Raw genomic sequence first — 11,955 nt, 5'->3', positions numbered from 1 at the left:
CCGTCATGATGAATCTCAAGCTGGAATCAAGATTGCCAGGAGAAATATCAAAAACCTCAGATATGCAGACGACACCACTCTAATGGCAGAAACTGAAGAGGAACCTAAGAGCCTCTTAGTGAAGATGAAAGAAGAGGGTGAAAAATTAACATTCAACATTCAAAAAACTAAGATTATGGCATCTGATCTATCACTTCATGGCAAATAGATGGGGAAATAATAGAAACAGTGACATATTTTATTTTCTTGGGCTCCAAAATCACTGCAGATGGTGACTGCAGTCATAAAATTAAAAGGTGCTTGCTCCTCGGAAGAAAAGCTATGACAAACCTAGACAGCATATTAAAAAGCAGAAAAATCACTTTGCGGACAAAGGTCTGTATAGTCAAAGCTATGGTTTTCCTGTAGTCATGTACAGATGTGAGGGTTAGGCCATAAGATGGCTGAGTGCCGAAGAATTGATGCTTTTGAACTGTGGTATTGGAGAAGACTTTTGAGAGTCCTTTGGACTGCAAGGAGATCAAATCAGTCAATCCTAAAGGAAATCAACCTTGAATATCCATTAGAAGGACTGATATTGAAGCTGAAGCTCCAATACTTCAGCCACCTGATGTGAAGAACTGACTCATTGGAAAAGACCCTGATGCTGGGAAAGATTGAGGGCAGGAGGAGAAGGGGGCAACAGAGGATGAGCTGTTTGGATGGCATCACCAACTCAATGTATATGAGTTTGAGCAAACCCTGGGAGATACTGAAGGACAGGGAAGCTTGGCATGATGCATTTCAATGGGTTGCAAATAGTCAGACACCTCTTAGCAACTGAACAAGCACAATAACAGTAATTTATACATTGATGAAAAGAGATTTTCTTTTCTAGTATTAATTTTCTGCAATTCTCAGTGACCCAAAATGACCTCTAGAGTAGCAGCCTACAGAGGTCAAACGGTGGATGCATTCTTGGTCTAAGCTTATATAATACTTGATTCTGTGGAGTAGTAGACCCATCTTGAGGTTATTTCCCCAGCTCCAGAATGAGTCCTGGGATAGATAATATGATAAATAACTGTGAGATTCTCCAAATTTGTTCTCTTTTATATTAGGAAGCTTTCCATACATACCAAAATAGTAAAACCAAAAAAGTACACCATCTCAATTTTTCATTTCTCAATGGAAAATTTAAAGGCTAATATCAAGGTGATTTAAAATTACCCTGCAAAGTGAGAGACAAATTATTGCACTAATCACACACAGAAATTAAAAAGTACAATTCTTGGAGGTCTACTTTCAATCTTCTAGGAATCATATAACACATTGGAGAAGCTACTTCATTACCAGATGACCTCCTGAAGCTGCAAATGTTGAGGGACACTCAAGCAAATAAAGGTCCTTCAGCAGGCCTAGCTGTCAAGCAAGCTGCCTTGCCAATTGGGCCTTCTGCAATGGCATAGCACATTGAAGCAGTCCCAGTGTCTCTGGCTGACCTCAATGGGGAAATCACAATGCAGAGCATGAATGGTTGGATAAGGTCCATACTCTCCCATTCTGACTACTAGTCTTCACTGTAAAAGCAGCTCTTGGCTGCTACTGGGCCCTGCTACAGATCAAAGACCTTGTGGGAAACATTGCCACCAGGCAAAGTCGAACTGTGTGCTGTAAACCAAATATCCTCTAACCAACTGATCCATAAAGTTAGGCATGCACATTGTCTTCTGTTATGTGGTGTTTAGGAGACTGGGGCCCAAGATCTGCAAGGCACACACAAATTTCAGGGGAAAGTGGTTCCAATTCCCATGTTAGTTGTGTCTGTTGCTTGGCCACCTGTCCCTCCACCCTTGCCTGCACATGGCCTTAATCTGGATAGAGGTGCCTCTCAAACCTGTACATAGCTACTAATGCAACTCAAGAAGGACATGATCTTCATATGCAGTAGAAGAACACTCTATCTGAATTCAGACTGTAAACGTGTGTCCCCATCATTCTTGGACCTTCAGGGTTTATGCATGAGGCATCACAACAATGTTTAACTCTGTCATTTCAACATTCATAGGAAAGCCATTTGTTCCTTCAGTGCTATCTCCTTCTATCATTATGAAACAGGATTTAATAGGTACTGGATCGTTTACCTATTAATTCTGGAGACAGTATCAGGAGAATTGACAAACTTGATAGAAAATCTGGTGGCACTTTCATTGTTTCTTTTATTGCAGACATGAACACTTTTTTCATTTGCTGAAGAACAAAAATGATGGACAGAGCTAAGTATCTTCCATCTGCCCATTCAGATCTACTTTCCTTCTACTCGTGCTGTATCCACAGAAGCGGACCTATATGGACAACATCAATAGTTTCTCTACTGAAAACTAAGAGACTAACAAATTCTAAGACCTTTTATCAAGGGGCAGTATGTTTTAAATACATTTAATGTTGCCTTACAAATTGTATGCCCTTCCCAAGAAGGGTATGCATTCAGAGTATAAACAATTTGAATTATTATTTTAACATAAAAAGTGATTGCGTGAAGGAAACCAGTCACCTCAGGAGAAGTGACATTTAAACAACACAAGCCTTTTGTGTCTTGTCCTGTAGAACAGAGCAAGATATATATTGAAATATACACATTTTCCTATAGTAGAATCTTGGGTAAGTTATCTCGTATTTATCACAGTTTGCCAGCTTCACTCAAATAAGAATGTGGATAGCAAAGGTCTCCATTCCAGAGCACCCCCATCGTAAGCACCTTTTTTTCTCCAAAGAGTGGTTTTGCGGCAGTTTTCTACTGACATTGATGATGGGTCAAGCTTCCCTTAGTCTTCATACATTGTATATCTACTAATTCCATCCCATCACGATATGAGCAACAAGGAGGTAACACATCCCAACCATGCAGGAGACAACCATCATTGGAAAGCCCAGCCTGAAACACAGAGAAGTGGATTATGGTATCTGGTGTCTGGAGAGTACCGTGAGATCTGAATTTATAATTATGTTATTGTGAAAGAGTGTGGCCTTGAGAGCTTCATATATCCATAAAGGTAATTGTCTCTTATTTCTAGAAATAAAAAGTTGGGTTCAGCTTAGATGATGTGGATGCATGCCTCCATGAGATAGCCACCACTGTATCACCCAAATAAATTTCAGTTCATTTTGGCAGCACTATTTTACAGGCACCACCAATGACTATTTTACCCAGTTCCTGCATCCAAATTGCAGTGGTGCCATAAAAAAACAAGCATGCAGGGGCTGGGACCCCAGAGCAAACCCAGCTCCCTCAGAGCAGATTCTCCTTTGCAGGAGCTGGCATCAGCTGTACTCCCCCATCCAGGGACTCCTCTCTGTGCTATGTTCCTGAGAGGCACCTGCTCCCAGGCTGCCCCCAGTCTTCAGCATTCCTGGATCCTTTCAATCATGAATTTTTTCACTAGGTAATGCCATAAAGGATGTCAAACTCTCATTATGCACCCTCATTCTGGACAGTCAAGGCACAAATCCCCATTGGAATGTTCAAAAGAACAACATAAAATACCAATGTCTTGCTGATTATTAAAACATACTTATATTAAATATGTGTGGCTTATTTTTAATTACTTAAGCTTAGGGACTATATCAGAGAAGGCAATGGCACCTCACTCCAGTACTCTTGCCTGGAAAATCCTATGGATGAAGGAGCCTGGTAGGCTTCAGTCCATGGGGTCGCTAAGAGTCGGACACGACTGAAGTGACTTAGCAGCAGCAGGGACTATATAAATTTAGACTATATAGAAAATTTTAATAAATGTTTGAAGTACCTGAAAAACTCCATGAAAGAGAATCCATATCCATGCTGCTCTGCAATTCCTGCACAAACCACATTTGCTGATGCTCCAATCAGTGTCCCATTACCTAGAATCAAAATTCAAAAAATAAAATAAAATCTCAGCTCATCCTGGAGATAGACTTCTATTCTCTTTTGTTCTGTAATACTTGAACCATCTCACAGGCTTTTGATTTGATGATTACAGTTTATTATGAAAGTGATTGCTTTTGTGAATATCTGCAGGGAACAGAAAAAATCAGCCAACAGAAGATAAATTCACTGCTTGCAAGTATTCATTTTTGAATAGGGCTATTGTTGTTGATGATGCTAAAGCTGAAACTCCAGTACTTTGGCCACCTCATGCGAAGAGTTCACTCACTGGAAAAGACTCTGATGCTGGGAGGGATTGGGGGCAGGAGGAGAAGGGGACGACAGAGGATGAGACAGCTGGATGGCATCGTTGACTCGATGGACATGAGTCTCAGTGAACTCTGGGAGTTGGTGATGGACAGGGAGGCCCGGCGTGCTGCGATTCATGGGGTCGCAAAGAGTCGGACACTACTGAGCGACTGATCTGATCTGATTGTTGTTGAATGTGATAGGAAAGAAGAAATGCTAAGGAGAACTAGCAAGTCACCATGCCATGGTGGCATATATCTTCCAGAGGAAATGAAAGTAGATTCAACATAAGAAATGCAAGGAGGTTCTCATCTCAAATGAAAACCACCACCTTTAGGACTCCAGGTCAGGACATGTACCAGGAAATACTTTGTGTGTATGGAAAGATGGATGTAAGCAACCAGGATAATATGATGCTTCTCTGGGTGGGCCTTTTTGACAGAATGCATGATCTTCAGGGAGACTAACATGCACACACATACACAAGTGTGGCCTCAGTGAGGGATGTAACTCAAGCCTGACACCAACAGAGAGATGAGATCACGGAAGGGTAGAATCTACTAGGTGAATGCCTTTGGGATCTTTTTTCCACTAACCACAGAGGTCAGTGTTTGGGGATGGGTGCAGAACCCAGGCTAAGCCAAGTTAGTTCGGTTCTGGCATTGTGCATCGCTGAGGACTATGAATTGTGAAACACAAATCTGCAACTGCCAACAGCCCTTATTGGCCTGAGGGGTAACTTTTTAATACTGGACAGCAGAGCAGGAGGGCGAGGATCAAGGAAGCTGTGCCCCAAGGTGCTGTTGGCCCAGAACTCCACACTGGAATATGGAGGATGGAGAGAAGTAAGGAATAAATAATAAGCTGTGTCACCTATGAGGTTTATCCTGTCCCCCCTCCACTTACTCCTTATACTGTCCTGAAATACATAGGCATCCAACACAACTACCAGGTCCATAGGCAGGCAGGGCAAAGGCTCACAAAGTTTTACTTCACTCTTTCTGCTTTTATTCCATATAAGAGTTCAACCTAGTTTCCATGAAAACTCCTGAAATAGCACACCACATCAATTTATATGCTTGCTCTAAGGATTAAATATATTTGACATGTCAATAATATAAGACTTTGGATCTTAAGAGCTTAATAAAAATCTTCAGGGTCTCCTCAGAGCTCTGAACCCCACAAGCCCAAGCCCCAGTCTGCTGTGCTCACCATGTTTCTGATGGTCTGTTTCATGACAATCCTCCTGTTCCTCAGTGTAATTCAAAGTGTATGGACCCACCCAGAATTTTAGGAAGGGTGCAATAGAGGTGGGAGGTCAGGAGGGGAATGCCCATCACCAAGGAGAGGGATAGCTGCCCCATAGCAGGGGAGGGCATGGCAGACCAACATTCAAACTGCTTGGGCAGGACAGATTTTAGGGTGGCAACAAAGGAGGCATAGACCCTGGTTGGTGGACAGTCCAGACTATAAGATGTTGCCTTGTTCCAGGTAGTAAAATGATGACACCCCCTAGCCCCATAGAGAAGCCTACACCTTAGTCCTCAGAACATGTGCTTATGTCATTATGTTACTATGTATGGCAAGAAGGTCTTTGCAGAAGTATTTCAGGTTATAGATCTTGAGATGTGGGATTACTCTGAGTTATCTGAGTGGGCACAACTGACTCACATGAACCCTTAAAAGTAGAGAACTTTCTCAAGCTAGAAGCAGAAGAGAAGCCACAGAGGAAGAGTCATAGAGATCCTGGAGACTCCAGGGAGCTGCAGCAATACAGCAGTAGGAGAGGTCCTAGAGGAGAGCTGGAGGGAGCCCAGGGTAGAGTTTGAGAGATCCACGGGGGTGGAAGAATTCCCACCATGAGACTTCCATATAACATTGCTGGTTCTGAGATTTAGGTCCAAAGGCCATAACCAGAGAGGCCTCTAGGAGTTAAGGGCAGCCTCAGCTGACAGCCAGCAAGGGATGGGATATCCAGTCGTACACGTCCAAGGAACTGGATTCTGCCAACAACCTGAATGAGTTTGGAAGCTGCTGCTGCTGCTGCTAAGTCGCATCAGTCGTGTCCGACTCTGTGCGACCCCATAGACGGAAGCCCACCAGGCTCCCCCATCCCTGGGATTCTCCAGGCAAGAACACTGGAGTGGGCTGCCATTTCCTTCTCCAATGCATGAAAGTGAAAAGTGAAAGTCAAGTCGTTCAGTCGTGTCCGACTCTTAGCGACCCCATAGACTGCAGCCTACCAGGCTCCTGCATCCATGGGATTTTCCAGGCAAGAGTACTGGAGTGGGGTGCCATTGCCTTCTCCAAGTTTGGAAGTAGACCCATCCTAAAAGTCCCCAAAGTTTATCTATTTTTTACGACCAGAACTGAGTCTGGATTACCATCTTAGTTCTGAGATCTGCCTCAGCTCCCACATTCCCCCGACCCCAGACTTCCATTAGCTTCTTCCTAACTGCCTAACCCTAGGCAGGCTCTCCCTCTCACCCTAGCAGGTCATTCCGCATGGAAATCGGCTCATATTCTTCAGGGGCTCACAGGAAGCCTGTTACCAAAGACACGGCACAATGTAGGAGATGTGCAGCGGGCTTGAGATCAGACAGGCAGAGAGAAAATGCTCAGAGGGTTGAGCACTGAGATCCTCAGTGTCCCCATGAGGAAAGCCAGGCACGGAGAAGCAACATGCTGACATGCAAATGTTCCTCAGAGGGCCTTGCCAGCCTCCATCACAGAGCACACACCTCAGTAGCTGAGTAGCATCTGCTTTGCATCCCAAAAATTGCTACTCCAGGATTTAACATTGAGAACTCTCCTTCTGGACAAAAGAGAATTTCACACATAATTCAGGGTCACATTCAAGAACTTGAGTGAGCTCTAAAAAATAAAAGGCAACACTTTCTTTCTCTCATGTTAAGGATTAATATTCGAAAAATACTCTTTTTGGATCAAAATGGTGGAGTAGGACATGGAACTCACCTCCCCCAGCAAACACATCAAAAATACATCTACATGTAGAACGAATTTCACAGAAAACCAACTGAAAGCTAACACGAGATCTCTTACACAACTGAAGCAGCAGGAATGATTCCCATGTAACCGAGCAGGACGGGGGAAAAGGCATTGGAATGAGCCTGGCACCTCTGGAAGAAGTTGTAAAAGAGGAAAGGTCTACACAGGTGGTCCCTCTCCCTGGGAACCCCCCCTTTCCTTCATAGAGGTCTTCTAGGACAGGAGGGGCATGAACTCTACTTGCAAGGAGTGCATGTGTATCAGCTGCTGTACATGTATCAGTTGCTACCTCATGCCACTTCCCACCCCAAAAAGGCACTGGGCAGGGTTTCTAATGTGCCCTGCCCAGCTAGGCAATGAAACACAGGCTTCAACAGAAGGACCCTGAGAGAGAATATGGTCTAGTTCCAGAGGGCTTGGAGTGTAGTCCAGGCCAAAACTCAGAGTCCATCATTAGCACACACAGAGCTGGGCATAAGTCTGCCGTAGGAGCACCACCATTAGCACATGCAGGTTAGAGGATAAGTGCCCACAGAAACATTACTGTCAGCATGCTCACAGCACTGCACAGCTCCGGTGTTGACAGGCTTGTGACCTTGACCATGGCAAATTTGGCAGCAGTGGACTTTGTTGATGCATAAAGCAGCTGGTTGGTGGCATCACAGAATCACTTATCTACCATGGAGAGTCCCTACGGTGTGGTACAAAGTAATTCCTTTCCCAGTAGGAGCCCTTCAGTTCTGCCCACCTCCAGTACAGCTTAGAGCTAGATCTGGAATAGACAGGTCCTGGAGAGTCCCACCACAGAGGCAGCCTAGGCCCCAGTGGGAAGACCAGCAGTCACAAAACCTTGCCCCCCAGCAACAGCCTAGCAAGAGGTCTGGGATGAATACAACAGAGAAAGAGACACAACCTTGGGCTGCTTCTGGCAGAACTGCAAATGGCTGCACGGGTGGCATATAGACTTGATGTGCACATACAAGGCTCACTCCCCTCGTGCTGACCTCCTTAGGAATAGAGCACACACTTCAGGGCAATAAAGCCACATGGAACACAACTCTCAGTGCTTCTACTCCAACTGGAAAACAGACCCTCTTCCATGGAAATAACTGTCATGGAACAGAATACAGAAAAACGAATGAAAAGAAATGAAGACACAACATTGTTTGTTTGGTGCATTTCACCAACGTTTGAATAATAGGGATCCCAGAAGACAAAGATAAAGAGAAAGGGCCTAAGAAAATATTGAAGAGATTATAGTCCAAAAATTCCATACAATGTGAAAGGAAACATCACACAAGACCAGGAAATGAAGATACAGGATAAATCCAAGGAGGAACATACCAGAACACATATTAATTAAACTCAGAAAAACTAAATACAATGAAAAAATATTAAAAGCAACAAATAAAATATAAGGGAATTCCTATAAAGCTATCAGCTGAATTTTCATCAGAAACTCTGCAGGCCAGAAGGGAGTGGCATGATATATTCAGAGTGATGTAAGGGGAAAACCTACAACCTAGAATATTCTACCCAGAAAAGTTATTACTCAAATTCAAGGGAGAAAAAAAAAAAAAAAAAAACTTTAAAGACAAGCAGAAGCCAAGAGAATTCAGCACCACCAAGGCAAGGAGCTTCTCTAGGCAGGGAAAAAAGGCCACAACTAGAAACAAGAAATCACAAATAGGAAAGCTCACCAGTAAAAGCAAAAAGCCAGAAATCAGCCATACACAAATATAATATCAAAACCAGGAACTATGAAGAAAGTACAAATATAGGAAATGGGAACTCCATTTAAAAATAAGAAACCAGTAACTTAACACACATATATAACATAAATACACACACACACACACACACACACACACACACATATGTATGTATCAGTCAGTTCAGTTGCTCAGTCATGTCCAACTCTTTGTGATTCCAAGGCTTCCCGGTCTATCACCAACTCCGGGACCTTGCTCAAATGCATGTCGGTGGTACCACTGAATCATCTCATCCTCTGTTGTATCCTTCTCCTTCCACCTTCAATCTTCCCCAGTATCAGGGTCTTTTCCAATGAGTCAGTTCTTCGCATCAGGTGGCCAAAGTATTGGAGTTTCAGCTTCAGCATCAGTCCTTCCAATGTATATTCAGGTCTGATTTTCTTTAAGATTGACTGGTTTGATCTCCTTGCAGTTCAAGGGACTCTCAAGAGTCTTCTGCAGCACCACAGTTCAAAAGCATCAATTCTTTGGCCATCAGCTTTGATTATGATACAACTCTCATATCCATACATGACCACAGGAAAAACCATAGCCTTGACTAGACGGACCTTTGTCAGCAAAGTAATGTCTCTGCTTTGTAATATGCTGTCTAGGTTGGTCATAGCTTTTCTTCCAAGAAGCAAGCATCTTTTAATTTCAGGGCTGCAGTGACCACCTGCAGTGATTTTGGAGCCCAAAAAATAGTCTCTCACTGTTTCCATTGTTTCCCCATCTATTTGCCATTGAGTGATGGGACTAGATGCCATGATCTTTGTTTTCTGAATATTGAATTTTAAGCCAGTTTTTCCTTTCTCCTCTTTCACTTTCATCAGTAGGCTCTTCAGTTCCTCTTTGCTTTCTGCCATAAGGGTAATGTCATCTGCATATCTGAGGTTATTGATATTTCTCCCCGAAACCTTGATTCCAACTTGTGCTTCATCCAGTCTGGCATTTCATGTGATGTACCCTGCATGTAAGTTAAATAAGCAGGGTGACACTATACAGCCTTGATGCACTCCTTTCCCAATTTGGAACCAGTGTGTGTGTGTGTGTGTGTGTGTGTGTGTGTGTGGAGAGAGAGAGAAAAGAATGAAAAGAAATGAGTATACACATACTGCTATAGCAAAATCTTACAGGAAATGCAAACAAGAAACTATGGTAGAAACACATACATAAAGGAAAAAGCAACTCAAATACAATACTAAACAACATTAAAGATGGTCATCAAACCACAAGAGAAAAGAACAAAAAAGGAACAGAAGAAAAAAAAAACAAACAAACAAACCAAAAACCATTGAAAAAATAAAAATAAGAACATAGATATCGATAATTACCGTAAGTGTAAATGGATTAAATGTTCCAACCAAAAGACTGTCTAAAAGGGATATAACAAAGACCATTATATAGGCTATCTATAAGAGACACACTTCAGGCCTATGGAAACAGACTGAAAGTGAGGGGATGGAAAAAGATATTCCAGGCAAATGGAAATCAAAAGAGGGTTGGAATACCAATATTTGTATCAGAAAAATAAAATAGACTTTAAAATAAAGACTGTTACAAGAGACAGGAAGGAAACACATAATTATCATGGAATCAATCCAGGAAGAAGATAAAATAGTGGGAAATATATATGCACACAACACAGGAGCATATCTATAGATAAGGCAAACACTAACAGTCATAAAAGGGCAAATTGACAGTAACACAATAATAGGGGATTTGAGAGTTTCACATATGTCAAGGGACAGATCACTCAGACAGAAAATTAATTTTTAAAAAACCCAAGCCTTAAATGACATATTAGACCAGATAGATGTAATAGATAGACTTAATTTATAGGAAATTCCATCCAAAAGCAGCAAAATATAGTCAAGTGTACACAAAACATTCTCCAGGATAGATATCATCTGGATCACAAATCAATCTTTGGTAAATTGAAGAAGTTAGAAATCATATAGAGCATCTTCTCTGACCAAAACGCTATGAGATCAGAAATCAATTAAAGGGAGAAAACCTGTTAAAAACACAAACACTTTGAGGCTATACATATGTTAAGTAAGTAAGTGTTAGTGGCTCGGTTGTACCTGACTCTTTGCGACCCCATGGACTGAAGCCCACCAGGCTCCTGTGTCCATGAGATTTTCCAGGCAAGGATACTGGGGTGTGTTGCCATTTCCTTCTCCAGGGGATCTTCCCAACCCAGGGGTCGAACCTGGGTCTCCTGTACTGCAGGCAGATTTCTTACTGACTGAGCTACAAGGGAAGCCCCAATACATATGCTATTAAACTACAAATGGATCATTAAAGAAATCAATCAAATCAACTATATGTCAATAAAAAAAAAAATTTTTTTTAAGCTAAAAAAAGAGGGGGGGGCGGAGAAGATGGCAGAGATCGGCTGCTCTCCACAAATACATTTAAAAAAAAAAAACTCATCAAAATATGGAATAACTCCTACAGAGCAATTTCTAAATGACCATAGAAGACCCCAGGCCTCCAAAAAGGCAAGCTAATTTCCCTGGAATGAGGTAGGACAAAAGAAACACATTAAAAAAAGAAAGACAGAGGACTTCAAGACAGGAGTTTGTGCCCCCAGGGAGGGAAGGAGTCATGAAGGAGGAAGTTGCCACACACTAGGAAATCCCCTTTCAGGTGGGACCAAGAGGAAGCTGTGGAACCTCAGAGTGCCATGTAGCAGTGGGGCTCAGAAGACAAAATACACAGAAAGCTGCCCAACAGAGCTTCTCAGCCCATAAGCAGCTCACAAGCCTCAGCCCAGACCAGAGGGTAGGGTGGGGAACCGGGATGAGTGGCTAAGAATCTTGGCCTGCAGCAGAGGGTGGATCCCGGGCCAGAGGCTGAGTAAAGATCCCAGGGAGAGGTAGGGGGCTAGCGGCTATGAGGATACACTGAGAGGGCTACTAAAACAAGGCTGAGGAAATAGACATGACTAGCATTGCCAAAGCCAGGAGGGGTGCTACAGGCAGCAGACAAAACACC

The 11,955-nt window shown here is 42.8% G+C and overlaps 1 protein-coding gene across 1 annotated transcript in view; it reads right to left on the bottom strand.

Moving 5' to 3' along the window:
• Positions 1-2,185: 2,185 nt before the first annotated feature.
• OCA2 (OCA2 melanosomal transmembrane protein) overlaps positions 2,186-11,955 on the bottom strand; it is a 284,959-nt gene continuing 275,189 nt past the window's right edge. The window contains exons 23-24 of the mRNA XM_070381524.1: positions 3,786-3,879; positions 2,186-2,914 (exon numbers count right to left, since the gene is read on the bottom strand). Of these exons, the coding sequence (XP_070237625.1) occupies positions 2,830-2,914; positions 3,786-3,879 (179 nt within the window). The 3' untranslated portion in view covers positions 2,186-2,829. The remainder of the gene's footprint in view (positions 2,915-3,785; positions 3,880-11,955) is intronic.

Source organism: Bos mutus, chromosome 2, assembly GCF_027580195.1.
Source record: "Bos mutus isolate GX-2022 chromosome 2, NWIPB_WYAK_1.1, whole genome shotgun sequence".
Classification (NCBI taxonomy): domain Eukaryota; kingdom Metazoa; phylum Chordata; class Mammalia; order Artiodactyla; family Bovidae; genus Bos; species Bos mutus.
Note: the sequence above shows the minus strand (reverse complement) of the source record. Positions and strands in the feature narration are given on the sequence as shown.